This window comes from Bemisia tabaci, chromosome 3, assembly GCF_918797505.1.
Source record: "Bemisia tabaci chromosome 3, PGI_BMITA_v3".
Lineage (NCBI taxonomy): Eukaryota > Metazoa > Arthropoda > Insecta > Hemiptera > Aleyrodidae > Bemisia > Bemisia tabaci.
The window spans coordinates 33,236,193-33,262,772 of NC_092795.1; the positions used below are offsets into that span (position 1 = coordinate 33,236,193).

General features: G+C 42.2%; 1 protein-coding gene across 1 annotated transcript in view; it reads left to right on the forward strand.

Annotated features, from left to right (window-relative positions):
- Nucleotides 1-745: 745 nt before the first annotated feature.
- LOC109043865 (uncharacterized) overlaps nt 746-26,580 on the forward strand; it is a 42,955-nt gene continuing 17,120 nt past the window's right edge. The window contains exon 1 of the mRNA XM_019061205.2: nt 746-902. Coding sequence (XP_018916750.1) covers nt 842-902 — 61 coding nt within the window. The 5' untranslated portion in view covers nt 746-841. The remainder of the gene's footprint in view (nt 903-26,580) is intronic.

Genomic DNA, 26,580 nt, shown 5'->3' on the forward strand with positions numbered 1-26,580 from the left:
GTAACATACAACACTTAGCAATAAGCAACTTTCAGTAAAAAAGGAGTGAAGAGCCAACCAATTCAAATAAAGGCACTTTCCTTTCCTCTTATTTGTACTTGATTCTGAAAAAAATCCTACAATGAAGTTAGCAAACCTCTTTTGGGCATTTTCAAGAATTAAATATAAGGACAAGACAGTGAAAACATTGTAAAGTACAGAATGTAAAACAAGACAATTTTATGACAAAGAAACAAATCGTTTTATCAACGGGCATCAGCTCTTAAAAATAAAACAATTAAAATCTTACACTTAAAAAAGTGCAGAGGTAGAGAGGGAGAGGAGGGACGGTGGGGATTTAAAAAGAGGAAAAAGAGAGAGAGAAAGAAATGAGTATACGAAACGCAAGGAGAGGAAGAAAGGCAAGAGAGAAATGTAAAGAGGAAGGAGCGGAACACCTATCTGAACAGGTACAATGACGTTACATACGTTGTCTTCAGAAGCAGCCGGAATTATAAGGTCTTAATTGCAAAATTTAGTTCAATTCGGATAAAAAGCCTGGACCCCCCCCCCCCCCCCCCATGAAACTAAAAACTACCAAAATTTTGACGGCAAGGCTTTAAGCTTGACAGGCGAGGTGAGGACTTCGACCCGGGCGGGGGGGGGAGGAGAATGAGGATAAGGGGGCACGGGGAAGCAGAAGGGGGTACGTGGGAGGGGGGGAAGAAGAAGGGGGCTCTGGTGCTGGACAAGCTGAGCAACGCTGCTGCTGATCGTCAGTGGTGTATGGGCCGAGCCCAAGTGCGCAGTGCTTACAGAGGATTAATCGTAGTATGCGCGCGTCCCGTTCAAAGCGTTTGTTATGAAACAGCCACCCCCCGCCTTCGCGGCCGGTCTCGTCCTTCTCCTCTCTGCTATCGTCGGTGAGTCACTCGAAAACGAGAACAAATTCATCCGAAAAGAGTAAATATGTACTTGGGGAAATCATTCAAACAGGACTCCGAGGAGGAGATATCTTTTTAACCCCTATTATACCGATGAAATACCTATCGATGTCTGGTTGCGGCCAGGGTGGCATGAATCGTAAGAAAGAAATGAAAGATTGGGAATTTCAGAGAGATATTTCTTTAAATTTCAGGAGACTGAAATAATTCATGTTTTTCAGGGGCTAGAGAATGCGACCCGCACTCAAACATACAAAAATTGAGGAAAGTCACAATTTTTGCATACTGCGAAACATGAAAAGGAACCGGTATTTTTCAATATCTTTCATAAATTTCTGAAATTTCATGACGAATTCCACGTCAAATTTCAAGATTTCATTTTTCATGAACTTTCGCCACCCTAGTTGCGGCCTCCGTGTGATGCGAGGACGGAAAAAAGGTGATATTTAACCGTGAAAACTACCAAGAATTGCATCTAGGGGTACCAAGTTTACAACGTTGGTTCCGCGGATGGAGGCTGGAGGACTGGGCTGGAGGGACCCACACCTTCATCTCCTTTTTCAAAATTTTGACCCCCTTTCTGCCCACGCGCCGCCACTATTTCATTGCTTCCTCTAGTCGCGTGAAATACTGTCGATCTACTTCTTTATCTTCTGCTTCTGTTGGTGAAATACTGAGAAATGAATCCGACTACTCGGCCAATAGACTGCTGAATCGAGCTCAACAAGAGGGAGCCAAGTTTTTTCGGAAAACGCGGGGTTTTCTGTTGTAGGTAGGGTCTCTAGCACTGCTAGTCTATGAGAAGGTTGGAAAGATGCTCATTACCCATTTTGAAGACTTAATCGTCTTTCCATCGAATTTCATCGGAAGAAAACGCTTGTGGAGATTCTCCCCCGTTGCCCCGGTATCAGAGATTAGTGTAAAAAATGTGATAACGCTGCTATTAAATAAACTCAAAACTGTTGGCGGTGTTGGTGACCGTAGAATCAACAAGACGTTAAACAGCTTTCAAATAAGGATATAAAACGAATTCAACGAGCGGTTTCCAACTAACACGTGGTTCGGGTTAGGTTAGGGGTCAGGTAAAACGAGGGTGAATGATATATGCCAACTGGTAAAAATCCAAAGTTATGATGTAGGAAAGAATAAATTTTCATCGATACTGTAGTCGAAGTTCACGCTTCGTCACCATTCGGCGAGGTGAGACCTTCATCGCACCTTTACTTGAGTTTTTTGAGATTTCAAGTTGTGAGATTTTTCCAAATTCCAGCCTTTTTCATAAAATTCCCTGATTTTCAACTGACTTTATGATATTTTCTGGCAATCCCTGATTTCTAGACTCGTAAGTACCCTGAAGCATTGCCATGATCATTCAATGCTTCCGATGACAATAATTCGATACACATCGCTTTTCTGTGACGCAACACAGTTAGCGCCCATAGAAACGTGAGCGTGGCAACGATGGGACTAGATATTTTTTCGCGAGCATGTTGGCTCCTGCCCACGGAGCACAGTGGAAAAAGCCTTTGGTAAAGGTCGGAAATTACATTTTCAAATAAAACTGCGAATTTCAACGTTCATTTTGTTCCATTCTAAATTTTAAGAAATGCTTCTGGAAGGAACTTTACGAAGGAAACTTGGAACTCTGGAAACTTTACGAGAGAGCCACTTGAGAACTTCTACGTTCCATGCTAAAGTTCATAGTAAGCTATTAAGTTTCCACATCATGTCCAATCTCTCTCATCGATTTGCTCCACTGAGCGGCGATCTTAGGCTCACGAACTTGGGAGCTTTGTGTGCAGTGGTCATTGCAATCATTTTCACCCGATACAGTTACGCGCCAGTTGCGACACTACCGTGAGCTCCGGCTCTTTGCGGCCTCAGAGCGCCACCTTGCGGACTTTTTCAAAAAGCCATTGACAGTGCTTCAAAAATGGGGCCTCTTATGTCCTCTCTCCTCGGGTCTTGAAAATTTCATCGGAATTCGGTTGAAATTTTGGCTTCAGCTAAAATCTGGTTCAGGTGTACTGCCGTGCTAAAGAAGAACGCCGTACGAGCCTTCAGGCGTTGCCAAATTTCCTCTGGCTAATCCCTATTTTCCAGGACAATTTTTGAATATTTTTCCGCCAATTTCTCAGATGGTTTTGTTTGTAATTCGATCTAAAGTGTCTGAAAATTTCGAGGAAAAATTTTCATAATTTCCCTCAAAAATAAAAATTTTATCCAAGGAAATTTGGCAACTGTCGAATGTTCATACGGCGTTCTTCTTCAGCACGGTAGTATGGTCTTACATACTTTAAAGATGCCCATGTGCAAGGTTTCTACGTGCCGTTGAAAAACTATGGACTTCTGACTTTGGTTCTTTCTCTTCTCACTCGGTGCGAGAAAAATTGATACCTACTCCCTTCAATTCGGCCTTGACTGCGCCACTACCGAGGGTAAATATATAAGGGGTGGCGCAAATAGCAGCCCGGAGACTTAAACGCAGCGAGAGAAAAGTTAGCGGACACTAATTGGACGGATTCTTGATAGAGGAAACTGTGTGCATGGGGTTCGCGTGTAATATGGTTCCTTCCGGCATAGATACGTCAAATGGGCCGATTGCGCTGGTCACAGGATCGTGCTATGATGCTTGATTCTGATAGATTAGCCAAAAATGATGAGATCTGTCCAAACGTCAGCTTTCTAAGTTCATTAATAACCGAGATGGTGCGTTTTGAAAAATTTGGTTTGTGACATCATCCACTGCGGCGGTGACACTTTAGGTTTCTTCTTCTTGGGTTCGATCAGTGATGCAGAGGGCGCATTTCCCATAGCCGAAAAAAATTATAAAAAATACTTCAAAATCAGCTCTTCAAGCACTTTTAGATTAAGCAATGAATAGCTAATTTTATTCAGACGCATGCGAAATCGCATCGATTGTTTCATTTTTTCAGTAGTTGCATGGTATGAATTTTGAGATCGCAATGGGTCGAGGAGTCTATGCACTCACTTACATTTTACACAGTTCAACGAATAAAGGTGGTATAGAAGAAATACTCGCATTTAGGCGTTTCGATATAGTATCGAATGCGTGGTTTTCGTTCTAAAGGAAAACGCACGCAGTTATTACGTTGTTTCATTTGTCTAACATTGGTAATGAGTGCATTTTCTGACAACGCTGCGATTTCAAATGGAGCCGAAATGACGAAGATCTATAAAAATACATTCAACGATATTCCAGCCGTTTACACAAAATATCGTCATCGATCATGAAGCAATAGAAAATTAGCGTGCAATTTCTCCATTCATGTGATTTCCATAGCAGGAAAACACCAGGGTCGAGGGGTTTCTTGTTTTCGACGGTGCAGAATGCAGGTGGATGACATGGTAGCTGCATTTGGCGTGATCAGATGGGCGCGGGTCGCGAGCGATACTGGGATTAAGGCCGAGCGCGGAGCCTGGCGCGTGCCTACGACTTGCCTCGGCTCCGACCTGCACACGGTTGCAACAGTATCGGCTCCGGCTCTGACGACTCGATTAGCAAATTAACCGCAGCATCGCCCATCGCCATCGGAGCCGCGGCCGGGCCGCCCTTCAACTTTCAACTTGGACCTGCCGACCTGGCCACAGGAAACCCGGTCATGCGTGTCACGGAATCCTCAACAGACTGACTTAGTAGATACGTCATTTGATATAGTATCGAATCCTTGCTTCAAATGTAAACAAACACAGAATCTTGTTTCTGATTCGCGCACTGGAAAAATAATGAACCAAGTGGTGCTCTTGTGTCAACTTTCGAAGAATTAAAGGCATTTTTTTTTTAATAATAATTTACAGTCCTTGAAAATGAGCTGTTTGTGTGATGTCGCGGAGCAAAGTGCCCTACTCTTGGGCCTCGTAATCCCTTGAATTTTGAGTTTAGTCCAAAGATCTTTTAGGAACTTAAATTAATGACTCAGGTGATGTGCTTGATGCCCATTGTTAAAGAATTAAAGGCATTTGTCAAAATTTACAGTCTTTCAAAATGAGCTTTCCGTGTGATTTTGCTAAAAATGGACAATTTTTAGCGTAGCCCCCCCCCCCCCCAATTTTAGCGTACCCCAGAATCGTTTGACGTGCATAAGGAGACCATAGATATGGTGTTCTGTGCCAATTTTGAATGAAATCGAGCAGATAGATTCTGAGATATAGCTGTACACAGATTTGAGGGACGTCGGTCGGACGGACACACATTTTTTCCAAGTATGGTTATTTTGACTCCTGGGACCTTAAAACGTCCAGAAATGATGAAATTTCAACTTTTTTTTTTCTTCTTCTTGGAGGATGACAATACTTCCTCTCTACCCTAGGGGAGCGAGAAAGTAAAAAGTCGCTTGGATCGTAAAAACTGTCCTTTTCATGAGCATGATGCTTTATGTAAACCTCCCTGAGTTACAATGTAAACCATATGATATATCTCTAAGGAAAGGAGGTGATGAGTCAGAGGCCTGTCATTGAAACCTATGGGAAAGGATCGATTATCTAGGATTATCTATTATTGGATCTGATTCAGCTTCGGAATTAGAGGCCATCTTGTAAACTTTCTAATCTTTAGTTTTTTTAAAATTAAACAGAATGCTGCGCTGATTTCGGCACGAAAAATGATATAGGAACTAAGAGAAAGCCCGGGATCAAACGAATGTTCATATAACTGTATGTTTCATTCGTGATCCTAACAAAATCTCTGTTATTTTTCCCTTCGATGAAACGTGTAACGGTATTGAGAGTTTTTGCACTTGTACGGATGGGCAGCGAGGTCTCAACGGGCGGCAACGCGCGTATCATCGGCTATCGATATTTCCCCATTCGAAGCTATGATAAAGAATCGATTAGTAAGGCGTCAATGCAAACACACTGTTAATCGATCCTATTCCAAAGGTTTAAATGGCAATCGATTCATCGCAAATCGCGACACGCTACTGAGGACGCAACTCGTTCGGATTCCCCGATCACGTCGTGCGTCACTCATGTCCAAGTACGATGACCGCGGGACGCGTGCCCAGCGTTCTGATACCCACTTCGACCTATCGAATTTCGAGTATTTGAATGCGAGTGAACGGACCCCGTCGAATATCGATAGTTCAGATTGTTCGGCGACGGATCGTTCAGTCATGATTTACGGTCGTCGTTAAAAGGTTGCAGCGTTTTTCTGCCGTGCTAAGGAAGAACGTCGTATGAGCCTTCGGACGTTGTCAAATTTCCTCCGATAAAACCGAATATACTAGGAAAATCGCGAATATTATTTTCCAAAATTTTCAGACAATTTTGTACACAACTTAATCTAAAATATCTGAAAATTTCAATGAAAAATATGTACGAATGCTGTCAAAAATTCGTGTTTTATCGAGGGAAATTTGGCAACTCTCGAATGTTCGTACGGCGTTCTTCCTTAACACGGCAGTATTGGGAGTTCGTTCGTCTTCCAGTGTAAGTTTTTCGTTAGAAATTCGTCGAGCAAAAGAGTTGTGTCACACGCGAATTTACACTGCTACATTAGGTACAATGAGTAAAGTTTTTTAAAATGTATTCGCGTTACTCTGTCGTCACCAAATCTAGTTACGTCACGGGTATACGCTGTGCTGTGCTTCGGAGGAGATCAGTGCGTGCAGAGTGACTGACTGTGCAATAACTGTTATTAATACATATACTCGTAGGTTAAAGTCGGATAAACGCAGGAAAAAGCTGACAATGAGTTTAGAATATTAACGCAGACAAGGGGGATCAAGTTTCAATCATGTCATGCACTACGAAGTCATGCAATGCACATACGATTTTTTTCCATTTATTTCCCAGAGTTGAAAAACCTAGTTTTTGCAAAGTTCTCCTTCTCAGCTCGGTACCACTATGGAGGTAATGTTGCCACGTACCTTTCGACATGATAGATATTATTAGGAAATTTTAGAATACTATTGAATTTTACTCGAGATTTACAAAAATTGTCCTTTTCATGATGCTGTGTTCAAGGTCTCTTCAAACCTCCCTTAATCGTAATGTAAATAATGTGGGGCCTCTTAAGGAAAGGAGCAGTTTAAAGAAAGACATGAGATATATGTTTGACTAGCCGCTGTGGCTCGCTTCGCTCGCCTCGCGTCTAGCCGGGGGCTCCGCCCCCTGGACCCCCGGTCACTCGCTTCGCGAGTGACTTACGGCTCGCAAGCGAGCCGTATTCCGTGCCGTAAATGCAAAAAGATGATAAAGTAATGTAATCCAATAAGAACTCTTCTGAATACATGAATACGAGAGGCATTCCTTCCTAAATTAGTTTACCTGTTTTCAGTTCCGTAATGATCTTCCTTGTAAATTTTCAAAAGAAAAACGAAATTACGCGAAATTGCCAAGAAGCATTATGGATAGTTTTCCTGTAAGGGATTTTTCTTCGGGGGGGGGGGGGGGCATTAACTGTGAGTTAAATAAGGCGAAGTCCCTCCGGAATATGACAATGTAAGCCCTGCGCACTTGGTATTGGCCAGGAGGAGTAGCTCACTGGCGTCCTCCAGGACTCCAGCCAACACCACGCCAAAGCTACAGACTTAAACAATCATACGTCGGGTGGCGCCAGTAGTAGAGAAATTTAGGACTTAAGAAAAGAGACAATTTCGAATGTTACATGAAAAAAAGCATCTCATGCATTTGGCCATCATATAAATGGATGTATTTTCAAATGAATTTCGCGCAAAAGTATGAACGAACGGGGTACAAAACGTATTACCTTATAAAAGAAGGATTTTCGGTTACTCGGCACTGACCGGCAAAATACATGTAAATTTGGAGTTACTCCTCCTAGTCGTTAGCTACTCACTCAAGGAACATTCTGCGTAAAAAATTCGAGTGAATTGTTTGAATGTGTAAATTATTAGACTCATTAATTAGTATACGCACTAAAAAGAGACAAACTTCATGCACAGGACGCAACAATCTCGCACATTTGCACCCAGAAAATATGAGTAGAAATTGTGTAGAACGTTTCTGGCGAAAACAGGTGTACAATAGCCTCGCACTGGGTTGGACACTAAAAAACCGAGGATATTCCGTAAAAAAAGAAAGGAAAGAAAGTATGAGTAGAAATTGCTAAATATCCATTCATCGACTGGCGCGGCCGCAAAAGAACGTATCTCGCGAATACAGAGGCAAAATAGTATCACTCAATATCGGACACTCACAAATCGGAACTGTTCCGTGAAAAAAGAAAGAAAAATTGAGCAGATATTGTTAAGTACCCATTGATCAACTAACATAACCGTAAAAGAACGTATCCGACGAAAGCAGATGAGCGATGGGCAACCTCTCAAAAAGTCGCGAGATTTCGAAATCTAATCAGTGTTGCTCTCGAGATGCAGGATGCAGCTAAGTTGGCAGCGTACACGAATAGACTGATTTTCGGAGCAACTCAGAGGAAGCAATTCAAAGGAAGCAATTCAGTCCTGAAAACATTTTGTTTCCTGTTTTTTCCCACGGTTTTCCTTTGCTCTTCGATAAAGGTAGCTGATGTAGGGGTAACGGGAGGGACAAACATAATTCTGCATTGGTAAGGAAGAACACCGTATGAGTCTTCAGACGTTGCCAAATTTCCCCTGGAAAACCACTAAATTTCAGGAAAATTTTTGAAAATTTTGGATACTTTTGTTTTTAATTTGATCTAAAACGTCTGAATATTTCATGGGGAAAATATTCATAATTTTCCTCAAAAATAAACATTTTATCAAAGAAAATTTGGCAACTCCCGAATGTTCATATGTCGTTCTTCCTTAGCACGGCAGAATTGCAAACACTACGCTTTAAAAAAGAGACCATTTTCGGTTTTCTTCAAAGTATTCGGACATAACTCCAATAAAAATACAATGAGAGGATTAGCGCGAGGTTTGGATGTCGCTCCCTGGTCGGAAAATCATGTTTTGACTCGTCTGCCGACAAAATCTCGTCAAAGCGTTCAAGAACAGCTGGGCCTGGACAGTCAGGAGACCAGGCGGCAGCAATAGATCTCAATTCGTCATCCTTTTTTCCCTTCCTGCTCGGCCTAGTGGAGCTCCAAAAAAATTGATGAAATTTCTCTCATCGGGTTCGATTTCAACTTTCTCAGTAAATTTACGCTCTGCTAAAAAAGTATATTACAATGAACTAAATTTCGTCGTGATATGTTGATAAGTAACGGAAATATCGTTCAGCAAGTTATAAATGCAGCAGTTGTGGTATCGATCTTAGTGTACCGTAGAATCATGTATTTTCATTAGTTTGACCACCATTCTGCTCAAAATTTCACCGCGAATCGAAAAATATACACTGTAAAAACAATTTCCGAATGATAGAAAAAATTGCATTTTTATTGTCTTTAAATTTTGAGGGTCAGATTTTGTTTGGCATATGAGACAATAGGGCTGCGATCCCGTAGCGAGCAGTCTCGGGCTCGAGGGTTGTTAGACAAAAGGACGGGAAAACCCATGTCATCGCACCGCTTCGACAGTTTTATGGAACCACGTATCTGGGGCGGCTTCCTTTTATTCAGACAGAGCAGTGCTGAGACTGAGTCCGAGTTTGACCTTCGGCGTTGGGTGAAGGCTGTGTAGTAGTAATATGGAGAGGGGTCTATTTGCATCTCTCAGCGGTTTACACAGATATGGCTGAAAAATTGGAAATTCTCATAGTTTTGCGAGCATCTAGGAGCTAGAAGCTTTCAATCGACCCAAAAATCGTAAAAATCGCCCCGGTAGATCTCTCAAAATAGGCGTTACAACAGGAACATAACCAATTCCCGGGAACTTAAGGCCGGAGGGGGGTGGATTTGGCTTTAAGAGCGTCTCAGGAAGAAGAGTCTGAAAAATTTGGAAGTCTGACAATTTTGCGAGCATCTAGAAGCTAGGAGCTTGCGGTCGACCCAAAAATCGTAAAAATCGCCCCGGTAGATCTCTCAAATTAGGCGTTACAACGGAAACATACCGCAACTCTCGGAAACTTAAGGTCGGAGGGGGGTGGATTTGGCTTTAAAAGCGTCTTAAGCGAAAGAGGCTGAAAAATTTGGAAGTCTGAAAATTTTGCGGACATCGGGACGTCAAGGGCTTTAACCAGAGTCAAGCATCGTCGAAATCGGTCCGGTAGAACTCCAGAAATAAGCGTTACAGTGAAACCCCCAACGATGCTCCGCAGCCCGTGACAAAGACATACAATAATAACTATTTGAACAGCGAGCACCAAGGCTAATTTTCAGTACCACCAAAACGTTTCGGCTGAAAACTCACCCTCCTCAGTTGTATAAAAACAGTAAACATTTAGAAATCTATAAACTTAGTACTTGGATGTACCTTTCAAAGCGAGAAAAATGTTATCTGTTGCTGTCAGCATTTTTCTCGCCTTGAGAGGCACAGCCAAGAACTGAATTTTAGATTTTTAAAATTCGTACTGTTTTTATACTACTGAGGAAGGCTGAATTTTCAGCCGAAACGTTTTGGTGGTATTTATGTAAAAATTAGTCTTGTTACCCGCTGTTTAAATTGGTATTATTTAAAGAACAACTAAAAATACGGTCATTGGCAACATATTTGAAGCTTCAAATCGAGGCCATATTTTTTTTGATGTGACATGAAAGATTTTTCCAAAACCAGGTTATCTCATTTCTCACAAGGTATACCAATTTCTCGCAAGGTATACCAATTTCTCGCAAGGTATACTACACTCGTTTCCTTTGGATACTCGGTCGAATCGAAGACAAAACGAAAAAGCGGACGCAAAGCAAGCTGCGCGGGGCACTGGGCACGCGAGGGAGGGGGAGGCGGCGAGGCTGGCGCTGAAATCCGAAACGCAAGGTAAAACGTGAATTGATAGAGCGCCCGCCTCGAAAACTATTATTTACTTTACGTCCTAGACTTCTAGTCCAGCCTCTGAGAGGGAGGGGGGGGGGGGGGTGCACGCGGTCCGACTTGCGACATCTGAACGAAACTGCCAGATTTCTGCAGGAAAATAGAGGGATTAAGTAACGCGTAAATGCTCGAATTCGAAAGGCTGAACGACTTCAACTGATAGCAGAGCTCATGTTAGGTGGGGTTTATTCCTGACTGCTACGCGGCCCGACCCACACCAGGCGCTCTGAGTCCTTGGGGACATCTCTGTTTGCTCTGATTTTTCATAGAGAAATAAATTTCGGCTTATGTTAAACACTGGAATTACCAGTCTGGGTCATGGAAGTTTCAATCATGAGGACCAAACTGTGATTCAGGTAATCGAACAAACACACAGAGAAAATTTTCGCCGAATTCTCGAGAGGTGTTTTTTTTTTTTGGGGGGGGGGGTAATTTTTGAACATTTGAAATGGATGTTCTTTCATAATTTTTCCTCTCATTACAATAATTACCCTAGGTTGTGAGCCCGTAGCCCACGTTATGTTAAAAAATCAAGAAATGTCCACGCGGTAAACGTGTGATGACCTGTGAGACAGTTTTTAGCATTATATTTTCTTTCCTCCCATCCTACTTTTACACCGTGGTCACGTAACAAAATGAGGCTAATCCGACATTTTCGTGACGAAAGTAGATAATTATCCGAGAGGTATCAATTCCGGATCATGAGACAAGGCGGCTTTTTGGAACTTTTTGCACCTCTGCTTTTAAAGTCGGTCAGCATTGCGTCTCGGGGGATTCTGACGACAACCGATCAATTAACGTCCCTAGGGGTCCGGTTTTCCAAGTTCTATGTAAAAAGTTTTGTTTAGCTTATTATTACTGGATCAAGACTTCTGAGGGGTTAAGAACAAGCGAGTGAAACGAGGAGGATACTTTCCTACCCATGCGTTTGAGTCACTGCAGAGGCGCAGCCGAAGAAGAGCGCTAAGCGAGTGAAACGAGGAGGATACTTTCCTACCCATGCGTTTGAGTCACTGCAGAGGCGCAGCCGAAGAAGAGCGCTATACAAGCGAGTGAAACGAGGAGGATACTTTCCTACCCATGCGTTTGAGTCACTGCAGAGGCGCAGCCGAAGAGGAGCGCTAGCCAGCTGCATAATTGAGTACGGGAAATTCATGTTGCTTCTTGATCATTTAGTACGGCTCGTTTCAAACAACTTCCAAAGCCGTGCTCGAACTTCACCCAAAAACTTCAGGAACTATTCGGAGAGACCGTTTAAAACCACGGTGTCTAGTTTTCTTGGCAAAGCTCATTCCCTGGTTTTCAGGAGCTCATTCCCTGATGAGAAACCAAAGTTTTCTCCCACTTTCCCGGGATTTTCTTGGGGAAAAGAATATAATTTTCCAGAGTTTCAGATATGAATATCGATTTTAATTATCTTACAGCCATTTCTTTGGCTTACATTGAAAATTTTAAGTCAAAAGGTGTCCCTGATGTTATCTGGCCGATGAAAGAGATTCCCGGTTTCTGGAACAGATTCCCTGATTTTCCCGGTAAATTTTCATTCCCTGATGAATCCCGGCTTTTAAAAAAACTAGACACCATGCACTGGAGAAAAAAAAACACATTGGATCTAGAGTCCAGACTCTAAAAAACATCGACAAGAAAAAATACTCTTGATTCAATCAGATTTTTGCTTAAATCAAGAACCAAGCCTCTTAATTTGAGCGGATTTCCTTTTGATTTAAGCTAAAATCTGATTGAATCAGAGTATTTTTTCTTGTCAATGTTTTCAAGAGTCTGGACTCTAGATCCAATGTGTTTTTTTTCCAGTGCATGGTTTAAACTTAGGTAGCGTGTTGGATTTATTGAGGCATTGACAATTTTTCCGCTGTGTGATGGGGCATACTTGGACGGATGACCTGACCCCCGGCACCTGTGTTAGGGCTTGGAGCTTGGGCTGATGACTCAACTGAACTGGATCGGGACCTGGATCGTGCGCGGAATACGTGGCAGACGTTGCGTCGCGCGTCGCCAAGAGGCACGGGGTGGCCGTTCGCGGCGGGAGCATCGCCAACATCGGATGCGACAGCGACGACTTCATTTGTATGCGTGGCCGAGGGGGGCCGCCCGCCGCAATTCGTCGAGTCGTCTTCAGCACCGAAACGCCGCCGCGCCGCCTTAACATCGTTGCCAACATACAGGGTGATCCCGGGTAAAACACCCAGACTGCAGGAGCGTATTCTAGAGCTTAAAATAAGACTTTTTTGTTGCAAATTGAGATTTCAATTTTTTTTTTAGATCATTTATGAATTCAGGGTATGAAAGTATAGGTGAGTACAAATGGACTGCATTTTGCAATTTGGAGCTATAAATTCTGGCTCATTTTGAAAAAAACACTTATGTGCATAGGAAAACTAATGGCACATACGTTGTTTTTAAACCGGGCCGAAATTTATACTTCCAAATGGACCACTAGACAAGGTGCGAATTTAAGCAATCTAATACATGTTTCTTGACCAGAATTTCACGTAGAACACGATTCACGCAACGAAAATTACTGAAACCAACTCCCAATGAAGATATTAACGTTTTTATTTCACATTGGTTACGAGGAATTTGAACTGCCCGCTCCCAAGAAACTCAAAGCTCCACGTGAGTCAAATTGCGCACTAAAACGGTTTCAGCAAGCTTCTCAACTCGAGCAATGTTCATTTCCCGCCATGTATTTTTCAAACTATAAGCAATTTGCTATAGCTGAGCCAAAGCTGTCAAGATTGAGGTTGCCAGATTTTTATATCGCAGAGACTGTCATGATAATGTTTAGCGCTCGATGTGAATTACGTAGAGCATTGAGTTTTCATGAGCGGGTGGTTTGAATTCACGCATCAAGAATCATTGAATATCTTCGTAAGAAGTTAATTTCGGTAATTTTCGTTGTGCGCATCGTGTTCTACGTAAAATTTTAGTTACGGAACATGTATCAGAATGCTGAAATTCGTTCCTTGTCTAGTGGTCCATTGCAAAATGCAGTCCAAATGTTCATGAGATTTGGTCGTGTTGAAATACCGTTCGTTCCGGGCTCAGAGGCCGAAAGTCTCGGGTGCTGGAGCCGTGGCTCCGATTACTCCGGGTGCTGCGCCCGGAACTTTCGGCCTCTAAGCCCGGAACGCGGACGGTATGTCTATAGTAAGTACGGTGTCTATAGTAAGTATCCCATAAGTACAAATTCCACGCGGCCGGAGTTTTTTTCTTCTTCTTCTTTTCTTTTCTTTTTTTTCTTTTCAGTGTACTGCTCATTTCAGTCACACGACAGTATTTTCCCACTTTCTCATGCCGGAAACTCTCAGCTCAATGGTCGATGGTCCATCTGGCGACAAGAGAGAGAGCAGCAGAACTTAACGGTCATGGTTGGAGGGGGAGGGGGGAGGGAAGGGGTGGAGCGTAAACGTCCGAACTCGTCATTGAGCAAGCGGCAGATATTGACGACGAGCCGCCGCACTATGGTCCGAATAGCCGGTTTAAGCGGCAATAAATCGAAAAAGTGAAGTTTGGAAAAAGTTAGATTTTAAGAGGTAGATCGATAGTACATACTGTAGAGAAGACTCCTGTAAAATTTCACTTCGATTAAAGCACTAATAAAGATGTGACAAGCCTGGGAAGTGCGGCGCGCGGAGCACTTTATGAGTGCGATTCCAGTTACCGAGCGGCAGTGCTGTGTTTAAGGGCTTGTTTTCGTCGTTTCACCGTACCTGAAAGTGTTTGGGCACTTGATTCACAAAATACAAGATAAGTTTAAAATGTTTTATGCTGAAACTATTCTTTTTTATCATATCTAATGCTCTAGATTAACCCTTAGACATAGTCAGTTTTATCAATAAAATCGCAGAAGTAGGACCCAAAAAATATACTTAGCACCTCTGAGCACCTCGTAATTTTACTCGGAAGTTATTGTCATGACTCTAGACTATCTTTTAGTCTAGTGGCAGAACCATAGTCCACCATAGCCTCAAGTTATTTCTCATGAAAAATGACGTTTTCGCGTTTCTTATCACTTACTACAATTAGCTATCATATGCCATTGACGATGACTTTTATCATGTTCCATTGTCATATTCTAGCAAATCGAATGCATTAGAGCCTAAATCTGCCCAGGCAGAATAATACGAGTTGATGGGGTTGATCGGGACCAATTGAAACTTTGTGCTCAAGAACAGCAAAGAATCGCCTCGAGAGGCTACTTTGAGGCCCCGTAAAAGTTTTTTTTTTGACGTTTTAAGTGTTTCAAACATATAATCTATCAGTGTAGATATATGTTAGCATAAGTTTAGCTTGGCAGACGAAAACAAGTCTAAACGGTTGATCGGTGGGACTTGAAAGTAAGGCTCCCGAGCAATGAAATTGTCTTAGGAAGCCACTTTGAGGTCCCGTAAACGTTTTTTTTTTTACGTTTACCCATGTTTCAAACAAATAATCTATCAAAATGGATATATTTAAGCTTAAGTTTCGCTTGGCAGACGAAAACAAGTTCAAACGGCTGATCGGTGGGACTTGAAAGTAGGCCTCTGGAGCCATGAAACGTAGAAGTATTATCCTGAGCTGTCTTTTTCAAGTTCCCTTGATAGTAGTGTTTGACGAGGCTCTACTTTTAGCTTCTTATAGTCCATCCAATGTAAAATTAATTTTTAAACTTATAAAAAAAAAAAAAAAAATTCTACCGAGAATCGAACCCGGGACATCAAGAAGATGAGTGAGACGCGATGCCAATTGCTCCACCGCTTCAACTCGGATTATGACCTCAATTTAAGGTTTGTGAACAAATTATTACCACAGTTATATAAAGTATAAAAATGTTAAAAATGGATTTTTCCTGAAGAATATTAGCATTTTTGCACTCAGCGACCCTAAAAACCCCTGAAAACTCATGTTGCGAGGTTTAAACATACGTATCTGATTTAATGCCGCTTAAACCGGCTATTCGGACCATAGTGCGCCGACTCACGTCATGGCAGCGACGTCAAACGTCATCGACCCCGAGTCGCGGCCGAAGCTCAACTTGCGAGCTGCTTGACGATCAACGGTTACGTCCATTCGTCCATCGCACCGCACGCTCATTTCCGGCGTTTGGCTCTTACCCGTGAGCTCCCGAGTCATCCACTGTGACGTCATTCTTGAAATTTCCCGCCGGGCGGGATCCCATTGAAAGAATGTAATTTTTCTAGCTTTGACGGATACTTTGTAAGTCGCTTCAATCTTATGCTGTCCGTTCGGAGCCTACAGCTAACAGTAGACCAGAGGCGGATCTAGAAATTTGGCAACACCGGATTCCCTCGATTTAAACCTATGTTGATTAATCGATTCTTGTTGGAGCACCTGGCCCCTCCGAGAATCGATATATTTCCATAGGTTTAAATGGAGAAAAACAATGTTGCCAATTTGGTGGATCTGCCAATGCTGTAGACATTCTTTCATTAGTCTTTATCATTAAAGGAAACAGGCACATCCGTGGCTCTGGACTTTTTAAATCATTTTGAAAAAAAGGAAGAAAGAAGAATAAAAACGTTACGACCATTGTTTCGCATTTAATCATTTGACAAAAACCAAAGGAGAATCCTTGTTTTAATATGTGTTGAACATAGTACATTCTTATCCCAAAATGGTATCATGTGCCAATATTCCGCAGTTATCACGGCCCCTCTTTTTCTTTGCTTTCATAAAACCTATTTACGTTCATTCAGTTCGTTCTTCTGGGGTTTGCAAAGAAATCCTCGACTAAGTTGAGAACGGGGCAGAATTTGCGTGATCTATCACGTTGTATACTTACACCGGTTGAACTTTAAGGATAAAGACAACTTGCAGAGCATAAACATCGTTTTCAACAACTAGTAGCGGCACTAAAACGTCCGAGTTTATTAGTGTGACAAAATTGGATCAAGGCGAGACAAAACGGTTTGTGTGCGGCTAAGGTGACAATATCATACAGCAGTCTTCCAGTGATGACTCATACACGACGAAATGAGCGCCGAGCGACGGATGCTTAATGGTCCAGTTACACGATCAAATTGAGCCATCAAATTGAAGCTCTGATTGGTGGAGAAAGACTTGAGGTGAGGATGCGACCAATGAGAGGCCCAATTTGATCGTGTAACTGGACCTTGAAAATGAGATTTGAGTGTCGGCAAACTCAATAGGGGGAAAATCCGTGAATTTTACAGAATACCCTAACGCAAAATTTCAATAATCGGCCCCGCTAACCTGATAATGTAAATTCTCCGAGAGCTCGCGGTCAATCATGTATTCCAGCTAGGTCTGTATAGGGGACGATGTAGGTGAAGATCAGTGGCGTGGCGTGCTTCGCGATGTATCGATTGTTATGCCATTTAAACCTATGGCCCTGGATAGACAATCAAATCCCCGAACCAATTCCGATCAAAGTAGCATCAAGTATGATCAAAGTGTCGGAAGTCATCAGTCTTAAACTCATTAATTTGCTTCATTTAAAAATGAAAACTTGGCAGAAATGTTTCCTGAGGCAGGAAATTATGAATGGTGGCACTCCATTCTGATCTTACTTGAACAAATAAATGCGGCCCGTCAAAATTTGATGGTAGATGGTGACCATCAGTCATCAGCATGTCTACTTTGGTCGGAATTGGTTCGGAATTTGATCGTTTATCCATGGCTTAAGGTAAATAATCGATTATTAAGGTGTCCGCTGCCGCTGCGAACACCCTGTTAATCGATCCTTTTCTATAGGTTTAAATGGCAGATCAATCGATATACCGCGAAGCACGCCACGACACTGGTGGAGATTAGTGTTGATCCTCGAAAATGACTACAGAAAACATGATTGTCGGGTCTACGGGACGTTTTGTCTCTCCGCAGGATCCCATTTTCATCTTGGACAAGAATCGCGAACCGCGCGAGACGTGGAGTCTCCGGTTTCAATTCGCTGAGCCCCCCATTCGACGGGTGAGGTGTAAAAAGCGAGGGGGCGGGGGCGACGTTCAAATGGAAAGGGAAGAAGGGGGTGGGGGCGGGGCGCGGGAATGGGCGATGCGGCATACCGTCAACGACGTATTCAATTACTCGTTTATTACGCGTGCTTTGTTATCACACGTATCGCGGCCCGAGTGTTGTCGTTCAATACCGAAAAATCGCAATAATCGTGCTATTCAGCCCTTTTCACGGAAAAAAATTAAATTACTGATTTAAAAATTCAATTGCTAAAAAAAGTGACTGCAATATTTCAACGTAGATTATACAAAAAAAAAAATACTGGGTACTTTAACCACTATTCACTATTGTAAGCTAATTTAACCACGAGTAAGAACCAAAGTGGTTAAAGTAGCATTTTTTGGGTAAAATCTGCATTGAAACATTGCAGTCACTTTTTTTTAGCAATCGAATTGTTAAATCAGAATTTCCTGATGTTTTCGTTTTTTTCCTGAGAGATGACGTGATATTTTCTATTTTTGACAAACGGTAACCACCGTGTTGAGCCCATTCACTTGTTCGCGATTTTTTCGCACACGGCGGCATGGCAGCGGGGGACAGATTGACGGTCGGAGCGGGCTGTCAAGTCACAGAGGGCCCCCCCCCCCATGATGGGGAGGGGGGGGTTGATCACTGGCGGTGGGCGCGCGCCGCTGAAAAGCAGCGGGGTCCGTTGCGGTGTCGCGGCGCAAGCTTGACTTTTGAACTTTAGTGGACGGGCACACGGTGACCACCAAAGCGCGCGACACACCGCCATGTTTGATTCAGGGACTCGTCTCCTGCTGGGACCGAAACAGGGCGAGAAGTTTTTTACTTTCTCGCTACCCTAGGGTAGAGGAAGTATTGTCATCCTACAAGGGGGGGGGGGGAGTTGAAATTTCATCATTTCTAGACGTTTTAAGGTCCCAGGAGACAAAATAACCATACTTGAGTGCGTCCGTCTGTCCGGCGTCCCCCAAATCTGTGTACAGCGATATCTCAGAATCCATCTGTTCGATTTCATTCAAAATTTGCAGAGAACACCATATCTATGGTCTCCTTATGCACTTGGAACGATTTTGGGGTACGCTAAAATTTGGGGGGGGGGGGGCTAGGGGCCAAGGTCCATTTTTAGCGAAATCACACGGTAAAAAGCTCATTCATTCGTGCCACGAAACGAAAATTTCCAGCCTTGATCCCTATGTAGTTTCAGAGCTGAATGTGGAAAAAATCAGAGAGTTCATCCCGTCACAATCCCAGGAATTTACTTCGTACTATGGAGAAAATTCACTAGAATTTGCAATAAAATCCGCACAGCCGTTTTCATGTAAAAAATTAAAATTCCTAATTAAATTTAGCAATGGCTAATGTGGCTTGGTTCCTTTCTGTTTAACGCTGTCCATTTACTTCTAGATTCATTTTCATAAAAATTTCTGGACGACGAGTAACTTTGTTGGGTTAGAGGAAAAAATTCAAAGCACCGGAGCGAAAGCCCCTGACTTTTCTGGGTTGGTCAAAATTCCCCATACACGTACATATAAGTCGCTTTACAGCACTCCCTCGCGCTCTACGACTCCTAACCTCCACTGTTCTCTTTCAAACCACAAATCTTGGGGGATTGAGCACCTTAACATTTCCGCTTCAATCCCTTCCCTCCAACCTTTCATTGGGCGCCCTCTGCGTCTTCTCCCAGGAGGAACCCAGTCAAGGACCTTCTTCGGCAACCTGTCTCCTGCCATTCTATGGACATGACCATACCAAATGAGTTGTTTAGTCATAATGTCATGCACGATGGTCTGTTTGGCATCCATGATCTCCCGTACCGTCTCATTCCTGACGCAATCCTTTCTGGAAAAAAAAAATCCCGCAAAATTCCCCGACTTTCCAAAAAGTCACCGTGGGTGAGTTGACTGGACTTGAGAGACACCCTGTCGCTGGAGACAATGTTAAGAACACGGTCACACACACGTGAAGCGAGTGGAGTAAAACGGCAAAGCCGCACGTGTGGTGTATGGTGGCTCGTGCGGGCATTCCGATATACGTGCGCCACTTGGGCGTCGGCGTCGGCAGCGTCGCGACGCCCAGGGCTCCCAGCTCGGCGCTCACCCCCTGGGGCCTGGGCCAGCCTCGAACTTCTGCCACATCGTACGTAACTTACGGCCAAATTAACTCAGAACTCCAGCCAAAGACAAAAACCAAGACTCACGGTTTGTCAAGTTCATATACGAACCAAATTTTGGTTCGGATCTGCGGCAGAATCTAAAATTTTCGTCCAATAAGATTTAAGTATGGATTAGAAAAAAATTGGTTCTGTGAACTGGAAACTTTCGATTCGCAGGGTGTCTATTAAAACAAGTTGGCCAGAAATCAGTACTTATACAGTACTCTTTCAGTACATTCCCAAGAAATTCAGTAACTTCTAGACGGACAAATTCAGTACTTTTTCAGTACCTCAATAGACGAAATTCAACAAAATTTCAAAAATTTGAATTTCTACCTCCAATTACAACAAAAATGACAAAAAGATGAAAAAATTCCGGACGCCTTTGCGGAGTACCGCACTTTTTTCGTACTTCCGGACCGCCCTTAAAAAATCCGTACTATTTCCGGACTTATATAGACACTATGGAGTGCTTCCAAGAACTATACATTAGATGTGATGAGCAAGACATCGAGGTAGGAATTATAGTGAAGGCCTAAAAAAAGACATTTTGGTTAAATATCGAACAAAAACCAGGTATTTGAATTGTTTTAAAGTTAGAGAAATAATTTGTTTTTCTTTTTTCTTCCGCACGCCTTTTTTCCTCTCTGCAGAAAACTCTCGATTCATTGGAAACCAAAAATGAGGATGATTATACCCTGTCCTTCCGATTAAGGCAATCCCGCGCTCGAGCACAGCCGCAGATTCCACGTGCAACTATTTTAACTCCTGTGTCGTTAAAGTAGTATCACAGTATTTGAAGGGTTTTTTTACCCGGTGCAACAGAACCTCCTTTTACACGGTCCGTCGGAAGCAAAGTGATTATCATTGGCATGTCATTATATTAATGCATTATGCGACACGGAAAAAATTCGAGTGTTGGGTTTATCGATCACTATTATATATTTCTTCTTCATCGATCGAAATTACTTACACATGATGCAGTAATGTTCATGTGTTGATCAGTAATCATTGGACAAGTGCTATTTAGTTCGTTCCACTCATCTATGTGTTTCATCAAACGATGAAAAGCGCTAATTATTTCTATTTAGAATTCTTCGCTAGATTCTTAGAGTTCTTAGAAATTCGTTTTTAAGGGAAACGTTGCAACTTTGCGTTGAAGGCGGCCCAGACTGCCAAAATGCTCGGCGCGAGCTGGTTACTATCGTGACCTTACATCAAGCTAGTCAATTAAAAAAGAGAGAGAGACAGGCAGGGAGAAAAGCTTGACGGCTTAGATGTTCGCAACTTCGTTACACTTATTAATCTTGCCTGTTTTCTAGTCGCACAGCCGTGGCATATCCAATGCAGTTCGGTCGTTACTTTAATTAAAAATAACGATTGGGCGCTGCCAAATGCGCCGCGAAAAATAAACAAACCGCGCTTGATCCAACAGGAGGATTCGACAGCAGAACGCCAATGACGCCAAAACGCCAATGCTGCACCCTCCAAAAAAACTGTTGCTGGATTTTACAGCGTGCTTAGTTTCTATAGTGTTTGACGAATCTGTCGAATTTATTGGTATTAGGGCCAGTTCTATCACCTCTGTTCAAAACTTTGAAGGGTGCTTTGCGCATATCACATTTCGATGTCCAACACTGGAAAAAAAAAAAAAAAAAAAAAAAAAAAAAAAAAAACACACATTGGCTCTAGAGTCCAGACTCTTGAATACATTGACAAGAAAAAGGACTCTTAATTCAATCAGATTTGAGCTTAAATCAAAAGGAAATCCGCTCAAATAAAGAGGCTCGGTTCTTGATTAAAGGTTAAATCTGATTGAATCAAGAGTATTTTTTCTTGTCGATGTTTTTAAGAGTCTGGACTCTAGATCCAATGTGTTTTTTTTCCAGTGAATGGTGCTAATGCTTTAAACATACAACAATCAGTTCGCTGGTCCCTATTGTTTTGCAGCTGACAAACGTTCAACGAGGTTACTGTTAACGCTCTTTTGAGTTTAATCGAACGAATAGAGAAGTAAAACACACCGAAACGCACTAATGATTGCTAATTAAAAAACGAACATTTACCCAAAAATGTGACAGTTTTTAATTCGTGAATGGTACATCCAACCATCGAATATTTGCAATGGTGCATGTATGTTATTACATGTCAATCGTAGTCACTAAACTTCCGACGCGACAGACCGCGGAAAGGAAAATTCAAACGTACCGCACGGAAAAATTAAATTGCTGATTCAGCAATTTTGTAGTTAAAAAAAGTGTCTGCCATGTTTCAATGTAGATTTTACAAAAAAGAATGCTACTTTTACCACCCCCGTGGTTAAATTAGCTTTTCACTATTGTAAAATGTACATTCGAAACACTGCAACCACTTTTTTCAACAATTGAATTGTTACATCAGCGATCCAATTTTTCCGTGCGGGTAAAAATCGCCTTCAATAACTGAGATACTGCTTTAACGACACAGGAGTTAAAATAGTTGCATGCAGAATCTGAGTTTTAACTCAGGTTGGTGCGTTACACGTTGGAGGATTCGGAGGACGCTAGGAACCCTGATAAGAATCGGCAACTACGGTGCGAATAAAATTACACTACTACACACCTCTACGGGGTCGGGAGGTGGTATGAGTGCGTTCACTAGTTTAAAATTAATTGTCTGGATCTTGATCGGGGCGGCCGGCAGGGCTCCGAGCAGTGCTGCCACCGGTTCATTCCCCGATTTTCTTCTGCCCCCGGCAGCATAAAATTGCGGCAGAGCGAACAAATTTTTCTCCGATTTGACTCTGAGATCCGACAACCCTGCTCCTGGGAGGTGAAGGTCTTCCAATAGAGACATTAATTTTACAGCTTTCCTCGGGTTGGTTTGGCTTCATTTTTTTTCGAGCTCGGCACGAGGTCGAAGGGCATGGTTCATGCTGGCCAGAAAACCAAAAAATCAAGGACATTCAACACTTTTAAAATTATCTCTACATTTTATTTTTATTTTTTAAGGTAGAATTTGTGTGAATTGTTAAGTATGATGATGGGTCACTGAACAATTCCAGAAATTAAACATCAAAATGCGTGTTCTCCCCTTAAGATTTGACGTGGAAGACGGTAGGAAAATTAATCTGTTGCACACATCAAGAGATAATCGGTCAAATAAGTACACTCGCTAAAGTTAAAATCGCAAAAAAAATCAATTGAACCACATCAGAAATGCTAAAATTCACTCTAGAACGCAGAATTTGCCAACTCCTCCAATGAACGTTCTACATGCTGACAAAGAGAGAGTAACATATTTATCGTTTTATATTGGAGTTTACCTGCAGTAATTCATTGATCAATCGTCTGTGTCAACACACGAGAGAGAAACTGGTACACATGCAGTCTAGGGCGGGAAAACAAACTGACCTTTCGGCTTTTACGTGATAGGTCATTCCATCTTCCAGCCATGGGCTGCTTCAGACTAGACCGTTCGGTGCATTTGCGTCTGACGACGCGAGGCGAGAAAGGACCACTTGACTCGTCACTTAACTCGTCGACTGAAGAACAACGATCAACATTAGGTTCAGATTAAGACAGTGGACAGTGGGCTAAACTAGAGTATGCACTTGTACAGGGACAGTATGGACATATGGAGATTGGGTTTGATCACTTGATTAGGCCGTGAAGCTCTTGGGACCCAAAAGGGCAGCCGATAAATGATAAAGGAACTCACCTTATCCAGAGCTAAATACAATCACAATTGTTACTACCTGACGTTTCAAATATTATTATCAAAAAACACATTAAATTTCGTTTTTTTGCGTGCATTTCCTCAGTCTTTCGGTGAGTTGTTCATTAGTGTACATTTTTGGCCACTTTGGTTTGACATATAAATAGGAAAATTGGCAGCGACAATTTGCAGGCGTTTTTCTTCGTGGGAAGATGGAGTGCCTCCTTGGGCCCTTAGACCTCAATGTTACAACAAGTCAATACTCTCCTTATCCAGGCACTCTAAGAAAAACCATCAATTTTCAACTTGAATACGAGAAATTGGCCGTGCCAAACTTTTTTCAAGTGAATAAAGTTAATTATACGGATTGAGGATTGCTGAGCGAAGCTGATGTTACACGAGAACTGCAACCGATAAGATATGAACATATACAGTGGTTAGTATTAGAGCCAACCATAGCATTAGTGTCTCTTGAAATCGAAATCGTATCGTGTCTTTAATGAGTCGTTAATTGGTTACACGATTTGTTTATGTATGATGAATTAATACAATTATCTACAGAATTTGGACATAGGGTATGTTCGGCTGTTTCGGCAACGTGTCCTGTCGAATACCCCGGTGGGCAATCGCCAAAATTTGGGCAAATTGTTGGCTGAACTGAACCACGGATCCACTTCCATTGAAGCGACTGCATCGTGCTTTAATTTTAAAGAGTCTGGACGGTTTGAGACTCGAGTCGTGATTGCTTCCGATATGAGAACTGTTTATTTCCTGTATCCGAATCGGACAAAGCGTGCTGCGCTCTAATTTTGACGCGTTGTAGTAGGAATCGCGACTGCCAAGGTTGTGTGGCGGGCTCTGCGGAGAGTTGACTGGAAGGGAATGATTTTTGTCGGTCACCCCATCATTCTTATCTGCCGTGCCAAGGAAAAACGCCGTATAAGCCTTTAAGCGTTACAAAACTTCCCTTAATGAAATAAAAGTTAGTAGGAAAATTTGTGGATATTTTACTTTCACTTTTTACGAGAATTTTGTTCGCAGTTTATTCTTAAGTACCTGAAAATTTTCAAGGAAAAGTTCTCATACATTTCCTCAAAAATAAATATATTTTATCCCCAGAAATCTGGCAACATTCGAATGTTCATCATCGACTTTTTCATCAGCACGACAGCACTGGTCCTGCGATCTAATGGAAAAAGTTCTGTGGCTCAATGTAAGCGGCAAGAAATAGAGAAAAAGAAGGTTTGAAAAAAGTACGATTTTAAGGATTTTTTTAAGACTGCCGGCAATGGGTCACTTGTACTAGTCACAGAATTGTCTTTTGATGCTTCATTCTTGAAGCTCAGCTAAAGCTAAAAATGATAAGATTTGTCCAAAAGTCAACTTTATACGTTGAACATTAACCGAGATATCGTCCTTCGAAAACTCAGGTTATTGACGTCATCCACCGCGGCAGTACATACATTACATGTTATGCACAACCTCGGTTGATGACATCATACATCCAGTTTTTCAGGGCGCGATATGTCGGTTAATATTCAACTTAGAAATTTGCTGTTGGGACGGACCTTATTATTTTTAGCTCGTCTACAAGACTAAAGCATCAGAATACGATTCTGTGACCAGCGCAACTGTGCCATTACTCAACTCCGCAATTCCTAAAACCTCTAAAAATTGATTTCGCATGATTTGCACATTGAATTCTTCATAAATGCCACTCAAATCTGGCTTTAGAAGGATTCTATAACCAGCGCAACTGACCCATTTCTGAACTCGGCAACCCCTGAAACCTCTAAAAATTGATTTCGCATGATTTGCGAATTGACTTCTGCATGAATGCCGCTCAAATCTGACTTTCGAAGGATAGTGCGGGACAGCAAGGACGGATTGTTTCCGTGTTGCGGGATAACGGGACCGGCTGTCGGCCGGGGCCGGGGCTGATCCAATTAACGTGACAAAAAAGGTTGCGCGGCTCCCTGCGGTGGCGCACGCTGCACGGTGGGACGGTGGCGGACCCCGAGCTCGAGCAGATTGTCAAGGACTACTACGATATCGCTTCCACTCCAGGCACTCGCCACAGTCTCGCGTCTTCCAAGTCGCCAGATTCGCCGCTCCACTTGGTTGCCAAAAATTCAGGGAAATTCATTGCGTTTCCAGGATGTCTGGCAATTTAAAAAAAAAATTCCTGACATTTCCCTCACAAAAACACCAAAAAACCGGGGGGAAATTCAAAATTTTCTGACAGAGGAAAAACTAATTCCCAGACATTTTAGACAAAAATGAAACAAATCCTTAATTTTTCGACCTATTTGAACTGATTTGATATAAGTGAGAATTTTTTTCATTATTTAGGATTACTAGAGGGCTCCGCCCCCTGGCCGCTCCGCGGCCCAACCCCCTCGTAGATTCTGTCAATTCATGATGAAAATATCACACAATTTTTTTTAATTCCCATTATTCTTGTAATTTTTATTAATACTGCTGAAGTTCTGTTAGATACTTATTCATTCAAAACATCATCATCAATTTAGCTACAAACTTACTTCAATTAAGTTTGGAATTTATAGATAAGGTGAATAATCTGTTTGAAACGGTTTATATGGGATAAAACATGATGGATGGAAAGTAAACATGATGGCCTTTTTTGTGTGTACGTCCGTGTCATTCCGCATTCTCATTGGTCTTTCATTAACCAATCAGAAAACGTCATTGAAAATCCCCGGGAAATTTAAGTGTATTCTTCCGTAAATCATTCGATATTAATGATAGGTAGACACGGATAAAAATGGGATGTATTTCTTCTAATTAACCAGGATAAAATGGAGGAATATTACCTATACAGGATAGTCCTGGAAAAACGGGATGTACCTCTATTAATAAACTGGGATGAAGGGAAGGATATCGATCTTCGTGTATCGCTCTTCGATATATCGTTTGATTTAAAGGAGTATTGATTGGGATAAAAGGTGATTTCTTC